We start from the raw sequence: 16866 nt of genomic DNA on the forward strand, positions 1-16866 counted from the left end.
TGTGAAGCCTATTTTCACACTGGTTGTAAAAAGTGCAGAAGCCTCAGGACCTTCCTCATCTCAGTGTCTGAGATGGAGGAACCAAGACGCAGGCCTGTTAAATAACCTGATAAGGGCACTGAAGAATGTTGTACTGTGGATATGAATATAGAAGTAAAAGGGACTTATTACGGTTTGCCCTTTGATTCTATAATCAAGATAGGTTCTGAAAAACTCCCTAACATAGTACAGGAAAATATTAAAGAACTCTTGACAAACCCAAAACCCAGCAAGCCCTAGCAGATTTCCTACTTTGCACCAGAGTAGCTCCAAGTAGGTGCTTATGTGGGAGCTGTGCTGTAACTATTATTGAAACCAGGAAACACTGATCAAATCCCCAAAGCTGTGCTGAAAATTGGTAATTTCAGGAGAATATTCTTTCTCTTTGATGGGCTGTACCAGCAGTCCTCAGTTTGAAGGGTCAGGAAAGCACTAGGGAGCTTGATAAGCTAATCAGTCTAAAGCACAGCTCCGTGGTTACTCTGACCAGTTATATTTTGATTGTTTAGGACCTTCTTGCTTTCTTCAGATCACAAGGATGTGTCAGGCATGTCCACTAATGGCATTCACTGAACTGATGAACAGTGTATCTGGCATTTCTGAAATATCATGGGTTAGGGGATGTCTGCATGTGGGAATGGGAAGAGGCAGAGCCTTTTCCCAATCCTTCTCACCACCCTCAGCCTTAGACTGCCTCTGACAGTCTTTGTGCCTTTACAAGAAATAAGGTTACATCCTAAGATGCACTTGGGAATGGGACAATCTCAGGAGAGATTGGTCACACTTAAGGAGAGGCTGGACTTGCTTGATAGAACACGATGTGCTGGAAACACAGTAAATCTCAGACACTGTTTGTGTCGTGCTTGTAGAGGAACAGATGAGTTTGCAGTGGAGGGTGGTAGATAGAATTCTCCATTTCCATGTCATTTCTGCCTGTTACTGGTGGCTGTCTGCTCCTGTGCAAGGATGAGAGCTGATTTACCATGTCTATGCATTTAGCTAATACCTCATGTCAAATAGGATAACTGGATAACTGATAAGGTAGTGTTTACATCTAAATGGAAGAAAATGCTTGTATGAATTAAGAGGGACTTTATATGTCATCTTAGAAATATTCATATCCTGTTATTGAAGTCACTAACCTGACACAGGCTCTCTGTGAGTCATTTGTGAGAGGAACATTGTCCTTGCAGGGCTGCCTCTGATGTCAGCAAAGAGGGGTTTGCAAAGGCTGATATATGAAAAAGTAATTTTCCTTCTTCAAAAATTTATTTTTTATATATGAGAGAGCACCCTTCTTTACCCCCATTTTTATATGTACATTACAGTCTAGTAGACAATTATGGTGGGAAAAATGTTTCTTAGTCCCCCCTTCCATTGCTGGACTGACCTGACCATTCCCTGTCACACTCCCTGTGCTGGTGTTTGCCAGGTGTCTGCCAAATGTCTTCTTAGCTGTGACAGACTCCTTGAACTGTTCCCAAAGCTTTCTACTTCTCCAGGCTCTTGAAGCCAGACTTCATGAAAGCCTGGAAAAATGACATTAATGTCATCACAGAGAGCCCTGCATCCTTGGTGTCTTATAAGCACTGGTCACTATGCAGAATTGGTTAACCAAGGAAAACCAGTGAAGGACACTGGAAAACAACCCTGAAAGAAAGATGCAAATAGGGTCCAAATCGAAAACAACTTCTGAAAATATTTTAAATCCAGTCTGTTAAAGAATAATCTCATGAACTCATTGTGAAAGTGAGTCAGTGGTTGTTTAGTTGCAGCTTGCTTATATTTGCAGGGGAAAAAAAGAAGGTTTAATCATATCTTTAATCTGGCATTAACTGAAGACACCCTGAAACAGAAATAAGGTCCTGTTGCCTGTCCATGGAGTAATTATCCTTAAGCACAAACTGCCAAGGGGAAGGCTGAATATCCATTTCTGTGTCTCTGAACCCAGCTTAAATGCTTCATACAAGATCAAACACAAGCCATGTTTTAAGGGATAGGAAGCACTTGAGCTCAGCAGTCAGGAAATGGAAGAGCCCTGGCTATCCTGGAGGTCAGACCAGATGGTCTGACAGATACTTCTGGCTGGGAACTGTGCCTCTGAGCCCGGAGAGTGCCTATTTTTAACAAATAAAATATTGCTGTACAGCTGGCTCTTTTGGGAAAGTAGAATTCTCAGGACATTTCCTTGCTCTGACTGTTTGCATTAGATGTCTTTTGATCTTTTTGGTGGTGTTACTGTAACTGCTGTTTGCATTGCCTATAGCATGGTTCAGGGCACACAGAGAGGCTGCTCTGGCTGCAGCCATCAGAGAAACCCCATGCACTTGCAGGGAGTGTGTGTGTTGAGGAGACAAGAAATAATTTCATTTTCAAGTCAGTTTGGGAAAAAACAAGAGATCGTGATGTGAGGAGAGGAAGCTGCATTTGGGTTTGCAGGGTGTGGGTGAAAAAATCTAGTTCCAGGGAAGTTTCTAATCATTAGATGTGTTCTGAATAGTTTTTGAAAGATTTTGCAGAAGTGAGCTTCCAAACTAAATGAGGAATCAAAAGACATTCAGCACTGCAGCTTATATTGCACTTGTGTTTTCCAGATATGTTGTGAGAGAAAGGTACAGAGTACAGTGATAGCACTGTGGTGGGTTCACTCTGCCTGGACACCAGCTGCCCACTAAACCTGCTCTGCCCTCCTCAGCTAGCAGGAGAGAGAAAATAAAATGAAAATCTCATGGGTCAAGATAAGTACAGGGAGAGATCACCCACTGGTTACCAGCACAGACAGGGAAATTAAACTAATTAATTTTAATTAGTTTAATTTATTACCAAATGAACAAAGCAGGATAATGAGAAGTAAAGCATGATTATGACCATCTGGGATTTTCCACCCTCACTCTTCCTCACAACACTGCAATTATTTCATTTAGACTATCTCACTACCAAAGCATGGCCACACAAACCAAACAGAGGTCCGTATATTCTTTTTTATCATCTCATCAGAAGAGCAGCAAGAGCTTGTGAAGGAAGAAGTGGGATAGCACCAATGAAAGTCTGTTGAGCTCTGATGTCCCAAAAGAAAAGTTTGCAAGAGGCACCAGCCCCAGCTCAGCTGGTCACAGCCTGATAACAAAGTGAGAATTCACCTTCATGTAATACTGCTTCATCAGCTTCTCACCATTGTGAGCTGCAACCTTTCCTGGTATCTGAATTTCTACTGTGTACCTGAATCTCTAATACTGAAAAGAGAAATTGAGAAATGCTGGCAATGCTCCTGGTCCCTGAACTAAACAGTACCGAAGGCTTTGCCTCCCATTTTCAATGCCACCACTCGTTGCAGTAGGTGCTATTGCTCAACACTGTAAAGTTCCTCCTATTCCTATAAATTTTGGAGAGCAGTGTAACAATGCTGTTGTAGGTTGTGTAACACAGCTGCAACTGCTTTTTTTTAGCACTTTTGAACACTTTCAGGTCAATGTCAAAAATGCCAATGGAACTTCCTCTCTCTTCCTCTTCCCCCTTGTTGTGGGTCCATATGTAAGGACAGCTAAAACAAGAAGTGTGTGTGGCTTCAGTTCCCTGTAAATCACTTCTAAATGATCCCCAAGTGATGACAAAGTGACTAATGACTACAACTTTATTGTATATATCATTTTTTAGAGTTCACTTTCAAAAAACAACTCTGCTGGAACAGCTAAGATTTCACTTGTTAGTTTTAAAAGGAAATTTTTTAGTTCTTGTGTTCATGGGTACAGGAGAATTCTTGGAGAATTAAAAACCAGAGGACTAACAAAAAGAACACAGTGTTTGTTATTCTTGAGCTGATCTCATGATTTTTGGTTTTCTGATTCATGATTCTGTCATGTTGATGGTAATCTGGGTGCCATGTAATGGAAACAAACAGACCCTCCAATATTTCTGCTTCTGGCTAAGTAGTACTATTTTTTTAAATACACAAGTCCTCCATTATTGGTTTCTGGGACTAATCATACAAATAAATCATAGTATTTTTAGGAAAAGAGGGAACTGCTAAGTGTAGCTCAGTAATTCTCTCTGTCCTGAGTCCACCTGTAATATGAATTCAGTGTTTAGGGAAGATTTCTGTTTATTGTGAAAACTGCAGGCTCAAAAAAAGAAATAAAATTAGTTCTAGGCAATACCAGCTTCTATTCTTACTTATTTGTTCCTGAAGGTTTTTTTTTTTTTTTGACAGTAATGAAGAAACAGTGAGCCTTAATTTTGATGTACATTTGTAAAGCAGAAAAGTGGTACAGTTGTGCTTGCATAAGAGAAGTCATGTTTGTAAAGCCTTGAACATATTTTGGATGTGCCTTGGAAGCAAACATAATGGTATTGTTTCCAAATACTCTTTGAATGATGCCTCGTGTTTCTCTATCCCCTGCTTCCAGTCCTAGCAAAAATTAAACATGATGAATAATAGCAGATTCCACATCTCTTTCAAACCCCAAAGATTTGGTCTCTTTCAAACCCCAGATGCAAGACTTGCTTCCTGAATATGGGTGTTACCAAAAAAAGCAAAATGAGGAAGTGGCCATTAACATGGAAAATGGAAGAAAAATTACAGAATAAAGAGCAAATTAACCTGTTGTAGCCACTCACAGAAAGAATAGAAATTATCCACAGCCAGACTGAGGCTCCATCAAGCTCTTCCCTCAGAAATGAATTTGCTGAAGCTTGGGGTTTTTGTTTTACTCATTGAGCTTTGACTGTATCTGCTGCCAGCCCATACACATCCTGTGCTGTGACATGAAGATTTGCCTGCCCAAGCTTTTAGATCTGCCTCTGCAGTAGAGAACTTGAGGAACACTTCTATTCAGAACTATTTGCAGTCTTTGTTTTGCTCAGTACATGACCTCAGGGCAATCTTTCAGGTTGTAGATATCTGATAAGGGGAAACTTTGCACAGCTTTTAAAATCTCCAGGAGGAAATGTGTTCAAAATCAAGCACACACAAGGATGTCTTGCTTGGTCCTAGTGAATTTTTGGATTCCATATATAATCTGATTTCAGTACTCTTTCCGTAACAAACTTGGCCTTTTAATAAGGCAACTTCAGATTTTCCACGGAAACTGACACTTTCAAAATCTGTGAAACTTTTGGAGTTCAGGAAACTGAAGTCCTTTAATTTTTTATGATTTTGTTTTGCTTTGTTTTAAATGAATGCCATTTGGAAGTACTGGATACTTGATAAAGCATGCTGAACACGTTCAGATCTGATGTGGAAGAATATGTTTGCCAGATTAGTGGGTAAATATTACACAGTCCTGGATTTCATTTTTCTGCTGTATTGAGGGGGCTTATAATTCCTTATTCCACATGAAATGAAAGAAAACTCCTTTTCTGAGGGAAGCTCACACAGTGTGAGACTTTTCTAGTCTCACTCATCATAGCTCTGATGAACATGGTCTTCCAAAGGCCAGGTTAAAATAAATGGTTCTCACTCTGTGTGCTGGGAACCTACCCACAGACAAGATACTCTCATCAAAGATATTTTTCTTTCTCTCCCATGAGCAGCTGGGTCAGTGCACCTAGTCAGCAGCTGGCAAATATCATGCCTTACAAACAAAATAAGCCACTGCAAATCCTGTGAGAGAATAAAGCCCATTGCTCACTTGAGTTCTCATCTAAATTGAGTGCCAAAGTGAGGAATAAAACCAAGTGGTGTTTATTTCTTCTTCTTTAGTTCTTCCACTCTGTTAAAACTCAAGATGGTTCTTACAGTGGAGCAGATTAAAAATTAGGTTTCTCCCTTGCTTATCTGCAATCATTTTCATCTCAATCATTAGGCTAATAACAGTGCTTGTTTTCCAGATCTGCTAAAAAAGAAGACAAATCTTTCAGAAGGGTAGTACCACTGGAAGTTCTGCATGCAGTGAACTATAAAGACTATCTCTACACCCAAACCCAAGTTACCTCTTTCTCACTATTTTTGGAAATCAATTTCTCCAGTTGTGAGCAATGGTATCCCATTAGTATCAATGGCTCTGCTTGTTTGAAATATAAAAAATGTTGTGGGTTCTCACCAGGGCTTCACAGAGTTCTTTGGGCTCAGAGGTTTGAGACAATTTCAATTTAAAGATTTGCTGTTTGGTTTTTGTTTCTTTTTAACTGGCTTTTCTAGACTTGAAGTTATGCTTTGAGCAAATTCAGAAAGTAATTCAATAATTCAGTAATCAATAGATTGGGGTCTTTCATATCGTGCATCTAGGTTGTGGGTTTTTTAGAGGACAGAAGCTAATCTTAGCAACTATTATCAGTAAACTGATGCAAATGTTTGGAAATTAGTCATTTGAACCATGTCAGCACTATTACAACCTTTCTGCTCTAGGTCAGATCTTACCAGATTTAGACTAATTTATCTGCATTTGCAGCAACTAGTTTCCATGTTTACTCAAAAACGTTGTGCCATCCTTTCTTGTTAAGAGCACTTCCTATGTTACAGCTGTAACAAGAATATGAAGAGTCTGGGGTAGAGAGTGAACTGTAGTCTGTGCTCTGGTTTTGATCTTCATGCTCTGGTTAATCTTCTGCAGTTTCCTTTAGTCTTTTGTTCCTATTTCCTCAGTTCATTGAACTTCCAGACCCTCCCTGCTCCTTCTGTTAGTTACCTTTGGTTTCTGGCTGAAGTTGATTTACACTCAATGCGAATACTTAGTGCTCATTTGTCCTTGTACCAGCATTGTCCCAAGGTAGAAATAGCTTTTCTTTATGGACATCACACCTGCTCTCAGTCCTTGTTTATTAGAGCTATGATAAAACTCCATTTAGTCTGCTCTTGTAAGATGGGCTCTCCATTCCCTCATATGCCTCACAGCACCTCTTTGTATCTACTCAATGTTTCTCCTTCCACCAAAGTTTTCAGAAAGATTTCTGATTTGGTTAGACACATAATATAGACACTTAGAGCTTTTCCAAAATAACTGTGGCAGAGCTGGAAACAGCTTAACTGACCCTTCACCCCTTTGCCTTGATCTTTAGAACTCACTTATTTTAATTTAAAAGCCAGGGGTTTACATTCTGCAGGTGGAAAGATTTTTCTTTTCATCTTTTGTACCTGCACCAGGGAACAAGGTGTTCTGACAAGATATGTTGACTGATATTGTGGGGTTTTTTTTAGGGAGGCTCAGCTTTTTCTCCAGCATCCATAATTACTACCAGGAGGGCACAGACCCAAGCAGCAGCCCTGGCTGAAGATGTGGGATGCCCTTCATCCACCAGTGAGGAAATTGTAGCCTGCCTTCGTCAGCTGCCTGCTCGTGTCCTCAATGATGCTCAAACTAAGGTACAACACAGCAAAGCATATGCCACTGGCAAGAAATCAAAAAGTTTCCATTCACACAAAGCTGTGAGAAAGCTTAAAAAATAATTTAGTCTGAATCCTTGTGAAAGAGGAACTAGACTATTTTTGGTGGAAGGAAGTTGTTGTCCATGACATCCAGCTCTGAGCTGTGAATACTCACAATTTGATTCTCCTTTAGACTAAATTCCTATTACACTGCTTTAATCATGTCTTATGAAATAAATCTAAATATTGTTTTTTCCCTTCTTTCAGTTCCCTCTTGCTGGCCCCTGGGTATTACTCTAGAGGAGAGTCAAATGTCTGTAGCTTTAATAACAGAATTTATGCAGAAAATTAACCAGGATGGGATGTCAGTGTTCAGTATTTGAAGTGGGAGGCTTGTGAAAGGTGCAGTATGAATAATTCTAAAACACCCACCTGCAATAAATTTTCCAATGAGGACCAGCATGGGGTCAATCCTTAGTTTAAAACAGCATTTTTATGACTATAAGACCAACATTTCTCTTGGCCTCTTCAGTTTGTTTCACCTACTGAGACTGTCAGCAAAATCATTGTTTCCTGCCAATGAGGAGTTTGCACTTAGATTACCTGGTCACTTGTTCACTTGAAGGGAATCAGATAAGATGAATTAAGCATAAATAAAATACAATTTAAAGGATAAGCTGAATCAACTGTACAATTCTTACTCTTTTTTTTTTTTTCCCAATATAGCTGCTAGCTATAAGTGGCCCATTCCAGTACTGGGGTCCAGTGATGGATGGAATTTACCTCCGGGAACCTTTGGCTAAAGCCCTGCAGCGCCCTCGGCTTCGGAAAGTAGATCTGCTCATTGGAAGTGCTCAGCAAGATGGTCTCATCAGCAGAGCCAAGGCAATTAAGGTAGGAAGACACTCACTGTTAATGAACTGATGCTATCACTGTGATTACAGTGATGACATTAATCACACGCAGCCTGGAGAGATGCTTTTTTATTTCTACAAGTTATGGATTAGGCTCCAGAGAAATATGCAAATGCATTGTCCTTCTCCAGCCACTCTTGGTCAGGATGACTAATGGCATAATAATATGTGTTGATTAATATTTCTGTGGGAGATACAAAATGGTAAGAGACCAGAAGTTATTTAGCATTTATGTTCTACTGTCTTTAAAATCCTATTTATATTTCAATCTCAGTAGTATCTCACAAAGATGAAAGCAACTAAAATATAAATTTATTCACTGTGCAGCAGGATTAAATCAGCATTTTGAGGTTTTTTTTTTTGGCAACCTTTCCTCTGTTGTTTCCTAGAAGTACATTTTCTTGTAAAGATGATTCTGACTATGGACTAGCTGTTACAAGGAGCAGCACTGGCCTGATGTGTGGTCTAAGGTTTCTGGACAGAAACTGGTGAAAACAAAAAGAATTTCATCCATACTGTACTGTCTGTTGCTGTCTTGAAAAAGATTGTTGCAAAATTTCACCTCTTAGAAGGCACTGAAATGTCAGCCCCAGCTTCTCTATGCTGATAGCCAACAGCACATAGATCAATTTAATTTAGAATTAATGGCCCACCTGAATTAAAGTTTGTATTATTTTTTACTCTCTATCAGAACTTTCCTGTTCCTTTTTCATTTCTTTTCTTCTTTTGCAATCAATTTCAAGAGACAGTCATAGGAGAAATGTACAGATGATATAGTGTCATGCTGGAGGCCTGCAGATAATGATCCAGACCCTCTGAGAGTGGAACAAACCTCAGTGACCTCATTACAAGTCCTGTGATGAAGACTAGGAAGTGAAATTCTTTTCTTTACCACTATTTCTGCATATGACAGTTGTCTGCAAAATTGGGATGAAATTCCATGATGTATTAAAACATTTTGCAACAAATCATGGTGTTGATGAAAGGCACAAGTGCTAAATCCCAGCACTGTAGGACTGAAATGAAGAGAAGAACCACTTGCAACTGAGAGTTCAGTAGAAAAATCTTGCCTGTCTAAAAATAAAACCAGAAATATCTTTTTATTTAAAGGCTTACAGAAAATAAGATTGGAAGGGAATCAGTAAAGTGGTGCAACCCAACAGTATGAAAGGGTCATATCTACTGATGATTTTTTTAATGCACATTTCCCTCTATTTTTATTTTCCTGTGGCTTCAGGCTTTTAGGACTTGAGGGAATATGAATGCTTTGACCAGTCTGTATTCCTGTCTGGGTTGTTTTCTTAAAGACTTGCTGCAAGGTTGGAGTTTCCTGATTTCTCCCTTGTTGACACAGTTAGGGTATTAATTGCTGGGGGAACTGTGATGCTCCTTCCATCACTGAGCTACTTGTGAAGATGCAATCTGCAGGTCCTCAGCAGCATTTCTGTGTGCTAGCCATGACCATGTATGGTTGCTCTCAATCTGATTATGAAGTCCTGAATAAGCCACAGACATATTTAGCTACAGTGACAAAATCTGGTGCAGATGGTGGTTGTTACTTGGAAGTTTGTCCCCCATTTCCTCTGTCATAAATGTTATAAGAGATCTTTAACTTGTGCTAAATGTCCTCTCCCCACAATAGACCTCAGAGAAGGATTTGAAACAATCCACCCTGTATCCCAATCATCTGCATAATTAATTTTAAGGGTTCCTTTGAGGTAAGTCTCACTTACACCTCTCTAGGAATAGTCAATGCCAGTTTTACTGGTACACTAGGGAGTGTGGGAAGGCTTAGCAGGTGGACAGAGCACTGAGCTGAACTTGGGAAACCAAGGCAAAATTACTAGTTTACCTTTGACTACACCCAAAGTATTTCATCTGTTCTAAAAAGAGGCAACTAAACCTCCCTAGGATGTAAATCCACCTATGGCTGTGTTTGTGTTCTGCAGAGAGATCTGTGCATCTATTTCAGTAGACAAACACAGCTAAAAGGTGCTCTGACAAGTGTATGGAATTGGTAAAGTCCTAATTTCTGTCTTCTTTAGGATGGCTGATGTCAGTGTAGACAGTGAGAAGAATGAGGTGTAAAAACATTTAACCCCTGCTGACTTATTCCACCACTTCCTGGGAATAACTCTGCTGGGTAATTCTGTCAAGGACTTGCTCTGTTAATCCTGATTTCCCTTACTACTGATCCTGTAAATGGTAAGGAGACACTTTTAGCCATTTGGACGTAGGCAAAGTTGAGACACAATGTAAATCTTATCACCTTAGACTGAAGTTGTATGCAAGTGTTATAAACTCTTTGCACTCTTCACATAGAAGTGAGAGTGAAACTCTAGGCTGCAACCAGACCAGAAGGTGGAAAATCCAGTTGACACCATGTTATTCTGTGGGATCTTACTGGCCTTGGGTTGCTCTGGGTGTCTCTCTACTCCCACTGCAACACTGTGCTTGTGCCTATTAAGGTCTTTGCTGTGAAAAATGAAACAGAAAGACAGAAGGCACCACTTATGTGCTAGCAAAACATTTATGTTTTATTTGCTTACAGTTAAAGGCTGAGGTCTCTCAGTGATGTTTGCAACAGAGAGTATGGTCATGAAATGTCCATTTTGTGGCATTCACTGAAATGCTTATTCATGTGAAGTGAGCCAGATTTTTCACTTCCTGGAGCACTTCCTACTCATTGCCAGTGCAGCAATCACAAGGTTGAAACTGAGAAACAAAGCAGAGTTTGTTAAGGGAATGGCAAGTGGTACCATAATGCACTATTATGTGACTTATGGAGTGGTTAAGCCTGAACCCATTCACTGCAATTCCCACGGTACATCTTCAGGGAATATTAGCTTTGAGCAGTCATAGATTAGGGCAGCTGAGCAGAAACCTCTAAAAATGCTGATTTCAATTTCCGATTGGACAAAAATTTTATCCCTGTCCTGTATGTGATCCTCAGGTGGGAGGACCTAATGGCATTAAATTCATGGATTCACTCATGCCACTCTATGTCTGTGTTTATCTGTATCTGCATGGAGATCAGTTTAGCCCAGACTGTATCCTCCATATGTTAAGCACCTACTGTGTAATCTCCACATTGCAAGGATGTATTTGAAAGACTAAGGTTGTATTTCATGTGTTTCCTTTCTTTTTCTTTCCCTCCTTAGTACAACCTAGTTGGATGCAGAACCCAAATCCAGGACATAGGGGAGTGGGTAGATAGAAATCTAGTTTATTTACCTCATGTAAGCAAACAGATCTGTGCAGAACAGAACTACCATCCTGCAATTTATTACAGTCAGTTAATTTCTTTATGGAAAAAGGTATTCAGCAACATACAATGAGTGGTAGATACGCGAATATTTGTTGTAATGACCAGGGAGAAGTGTCTCCGTAAATGCCATCAGTGAGGAGAATGGGCTGAACTCTTTATTTCATATTGAAACTAATTAGAATACTTGGAAGACTCTGCTGAATGGTGGCAGGTCTTTCACCATCTTCTGTGACAGTGCTCGTCAAAAGCCATTTAAGGCCTAAGATCTGTACATATCTGTTAGCATTATCCCTATTTTAATTTGTCGAAAAAATACATTTTTCCCCTTGGAAGATATATATATATATATATATATATATTTGGTCTACCTACTACTACAATTTCTTTTTAAGTAAAACACTGGGCCAGTTTTACTCATATGCTCTATAAGATATTCTGCAGCAACAAGAATAGTAAGCAGTATTTAACTCATTATTTAGGCAGTGGTTATGATGTTTTTGAATCATCAGAAGAGTAGAAAGGGGTGCACGTGCTGCCTTTAATTTTTTCTTAAATAATTTTTTAGAAAACCTGACTATAACTCTGAGGCCAATTTCTAATGCTTCTTTAAAGGTTAGCAAAATATAAATTATTTTACATGATATGCAGTTGTTTCTATTAATCTGGTAGCAGCTGTTGTATCTACTGCAATTTGAAAATTGCTCCTTTGTCATATATTTTCTAATGGGAACATATGTTAGACATGGAAAATCAGTTGAATTTAATCAGTTTCTGAGAAGTTAAAATATTTTGTCTGTTTCCTGTTTAATGAATTTTATTTTGAACATATTGCTTTGGTTTTGGCTGTCATGATTAAGTCAGATGTTTAAATTATACTGTAGCCAAAGCAACTCTAGAGAAATTGTTTCAGGTTGTGCTATTTTAGTTTTTTGAGGGATGAAAATTCTTACTATCTTACAGATGCTAGCTCTGTTTATCATCCATCTCTGCCTGTTGAGCTCTCTTTCATCTGAGTCAACATATCTTGAGGGCCTCAAAATATTACAAATTATTGCTGAGAAAACCCTGAAAATTGCAAAGTTCTGGGGGCATTTTGAAGACCACAGAAACTCGTACATAGGCACGGTGAATCGTAGAATTGTAGAACAGAATCACTGAGTTGGAAGATCACTGAGTCCAGCTTGTGTCCCTGCATAGGACATCCCAAGAATCCCACCCTGTGCCTGAGAGCATTGTGTAAACACTTCTATAAATCAGACAGGCTTGGGGCTGTGACCACTTCCCTGGGGAGCCTGTTCCAATGCCCAGACACCCTCTGTGTGAAGAACATTTTCCTGATGTTTAACCTAATCCTCCTCTGACACAACTTCAGGTCATTCCCTTGGGTCCTGTCACTGTTCATGAGAGTGAAAAGATCAGTGCCTGCCTGTCCACTTCCCCTCACAAGGAAATTCTAACTGCAATGAGGTCTCTTACCAGTCTCCTTTTCTCCAGGCTGAAGAGATCAAGTGCTTCTCATATGCCTTCCCCTCCAGACCCTTCACCATCCTCGTGACCCTTCTTTGAATGCTCTCTAGAAGCCCGATGTCTTTTTTATATTGTGGTGCCCAAAACTGCACAGAGTTCTTGAGGTGAGGCCACCCCAGTGCAGAGCAGAGCAGAGCAGGACAATCCCCTCCCTTGCCCTGCCAGCTTAGTGTCATTGGCAAACTTCCTTCAAGTTCTGTGCCCAGGTCATTAATGAAGATGCTGAAAAGAGCTGGGCCGAGGATGGAGCCCTGTGAAACCCCAGTAGGGACCAGTCACCAGCCTGCTGTCACCCCATTCCATACCCCCTTTGTGCCTGACCCGTGACTCTGTCGCTCACCAATCACGTATCACAGCTATTCAGGTGAAAGCTGGATGTTTTGTCCAGGATTGTGTGAGAGACAGTATCAAAAGCTTTGCTGAAATCCAAAGAGTTTACGTCTACTGTCTTCCCCAGACCAGCTAGGTGGGTTGCCTTGTCATGAAAGGAAATCAGGTTTAATATGCAGGACATTCTCCTCATGAAGCTGTTGACTGAGACCAATGACTGTGCTGTCTTTCAGGTGTTTTTCAATACCTCCCAGAATAATCTCCATAACTTTACCAGGCACTGAAGTGAGATTGACAGGCCTGTAGTTTCCCAGGTCCTCTTTGTCCTTCTTGAAAAATTGGGATAATGGTCACCAACTCCCAGTTAGCTGGAACCTCTCCTGACTCCCAAAATCATCGAGAGAGGCTCTGGAATGACATGAGCCAGGTCACTGAGCATTCTGAGCTGAATCCCGTCAGGCCCTGTAGAGTTGTAGGGATTTAGCTGGAGCAGATCCCACACAGTTTCAGAGTCAGCTGGGAGCTGATCATTCTCACAGACATGGTCTTCCAGCTCAGGGCACTGAGGCCCTCATGGTCCATCATCAGTGTTGAAGACAGAAGCAAAGAATGTATTGAACATCTCTGCCTTGTCCATGTCCCTGTGGGGGAAGTGACCATTTTCATTCTGGAAAGGGTCTGTGTTATTTCTACACTGCATATTTGAAAAAAACCTATTAACTGCCCTTCACATTTCTGGCAGCTTCACCTCCACTTGAGCTTTGGCCAAAGGAATTCGCTCCCTACAGTGGCAAAGAGCATTTCTGTATTCTTTCCATGTCACCTGAACTTGCTTCAACTGAGTCTGCACCTTCCCTTTTTACCTTATTTCCAAGAGAAGATCCCTGTCCAGCCAAGCCAGACTTCTACCTCTTCTCCTTGACTTCTGACATTAAATACCCAAGGCTGACCACACTGAGTCATATGAAAGGGCTGCTCAGCACAAAATGCTGTTTTCAGCAGTGGTTAAGAGAGGCTGCTGTAAGATTAGGGTAAGCAAATCTGATAGTTCTGGTAAAAGAACATCTAGCACTTTACAGCTCAGAAACTTCCTATCCTGAACTGATCTTTCTGTATTTAATAACTACCAAATTATTTTGTTTGGTTATTTTTTTAATTAAAAAAATCATTAATGAAACTTAATTTTCACCAATTTGTGGCATTTGCAAAACATTTGGCAGTGAGTTTGTCACCTTAACCATATGTTGGTGTATGATGATCCATCTCCTTCTCTGTGGTCTTCAGCCATAACCTTTATTTGATACTTGGCCACTGATGAGAGAGTGATGGATAAGTTCCTAGGTTACAAAATCAATACCCTAAGGTTTTTTCACTTTATTTCTCTCTGGTTTAAGTATCCATGACAAAAGCAGAACAAGTTAACAAATCCCTTTTAAAAAGCCAACAAAATGAAAGCACTGCATGGAAGTTGCTTGTATGGGTTGATTTATACACAAGAGATTGGGCTTTGATCTGCTACAGAAAAGTATCTTTTCTTACCCACACCTGCTAACCCCAGTCTTCAAATGAGAGATTCTTAACTAAACAAAGCAAAGCTTCTGCTGCTTAGTAGGAACCCGAACTGATATGTGCCAAAGCTGCGACGGAAAAATTGTTTTTGAATTCAGTGAACTTGTAGTCAGGTCTTCAGTGAGCATTTCTATTTCCTGCAGAAGAATATGCTTGTCCTTACTAGTTTTAAACTGAATGATTTTGCAGGCAAGAGTGCTGTGCAGTTTCATATGTGGCATTTGTGCACATGAAGTGTCAGGAGTGAGCTCCCCATTTTTTTGGAGTACAGCTGTATTACTAAAGCTGGCACCACATGACTTTCACATTGCATGGGCTAAAATCCAGCAAAAAAAGAATCTGTTAAAAATACAAGGCAAATTGCCAAGATCTTCTTGGACCTTGAGATATTTGGTAGAGTTTTCAAATCCCTTAAATCACTTATTCTAAATGCACAGAGTGTTAGAATTCTAAGGACAAACCTTAACCTCGGCACAAAGGGACTTATTTTCCACCTTTCATTTCTGTGAATCTACTGAAAAGGTATAATTCCATCTGTACTTTCTGTAGAGGGTTGTGGAAAGACCTTCTAGCAGCATGATGAAAACCAGCTGTGGGCCATCAAAATAATATATTAAGTAAAGCATCTACAGTAACTAAACTGGGCAGACACTGGCCTAGTTTGCATCAGACTGACTGTTCAAAAGAATAGAGATGGTTTGTTAGATCTTTTTCTCTGGAGTTCTTATCCAAGTTTCAACCAATATGCACCTGTATAATGCCCTCTTTAGAAAAATGACTTGATGCACAGAAAAGTTCAGGGTAGGCTTTCATTTTTTCATCAAGTTGTTTTGTTTCTGAAATTGAATATTTTTTTTTTTTTAAGTCAAAAGTTTCAATTGATAACATAAAAACTTCCTCAAAGAAAGAACTGTTGAAAAATTCCAGCAGTCTTTAGCTTTGGTAAAAATATGTTTGGATACACAGTTTGGCATAGAATGTGGTCACTGTGACATGGGTGCTTTGCTCTGGGGAACATGCCTTTATGTTAGGAAAGGTCACAGTTCTCAGGAAAAAGGTCATTTCCCTGTTGGTTTCTCTTAAAGGCCCTCAGGGTTATGAAGTTTGAAGATCATGGCTGTTCCTTGCATTGGAATTTGAAGGAACAGAATTTCTCTTCCAGGTCTAAGGCAGGTATTATTCCAGACAGGACCTAAATATGGAACTTGGAGCAGACATGTTCCTTTGTAGGTGTTCCCAGAAGAGGCAAAGTGACAAAAGTGACATAGCCCATGCAATGGCCTACACAGCATGTTTCTCTCTGCAATTTTCAAAAGAAAAGAACAGTAACTCCCTTTCTCTCCTCTAGTTTTCCTTCCTGGAGATCATCAGAAAGGCAGCCCCAGACACATATGCAGTGGAGAATTGTCCCTGGGAACCCCTTCTGTGAGAGCCAGCAAGATTTCTGTACTATTGGAGATCCATTGGCACAGCTGGTACCTATGATTTGGATCTACTAGATCAGGGTTTCTGTACTACAGTGTATCCAGAGGAAGCCAGTATTTCTCATTGGTAACAGTTTTGGGAAAGGAAAGTAGGACTGTCCTCTACTCAATCCCCTAGGAATCAGATATTACAGCAGAGAGGACTTGTTCCAGCAGAGGGAGATCTGAGCCTACATTGTTCCTAAAAAAATTATCTTTTGGTTTTGTTTCTGAATTCCATGTATGCACTTTTTTCTCAGAAATTTGAAGAAAGTCAAGGAAGAGCCAACAGCAAAACAGCCTTTTATCAGGCTCTGCAAAATTCACTAGGAGGAGAAGAGTCCAACTCATTCATTGAAGATGCAGCTACGTGGTATTACTCCCTAGAACACTCAACTGATGATTATTCATCCTTTTCCAGGGCGTTGGAAAATGCCACCCGGTAAGAAAGCCATC

At 40.1% G+C, this 16866-nt stretch overlaps 1 protein-coding gene across 1 annotated transcript in view; it reads left to right on the top strand.

Annotated features, from left to right (window-relative positions):
• TG (thyroglobulin) overlaps nucleotides 1-16866 on the top strand; it is a 154895-nt gene that overhangs the window by 117267 nt on the left and 20762 nt on the right. Inside the window, exons 42-44 of the mRNA XM_072925025.1 lie at nucleotides 7172-7336; nucleotides 8066-8233; nucleotides 16671-16852. Of these exons, the coding sequence (XP_072781126.1) occupies nucleotides 7172-7336; nucleotides 8066-8233; nucleotides 16671-16852 (515 nt within the window). The remainder of the gene's footprint in view (nucleotides 1-7171; nucleotides 7337-8065; nucleotides 8234-16670; nucleotides 16853-16866) is intronic.

This window comes from Taeniopygia guttata, chromosome 2 (genome assembly GCF_048771995.1).
Source record: "Taeniopygia guttata chromosome 2, bTaeGut7.mat, whole genome shotgun sequence".
NCBI classification, from domain to species: Eukaryota; Metazoa; Chordata; class Aves; order Passeriformes; family Estrildidae; genus Taeniopygia; species Taeniopygia guttata.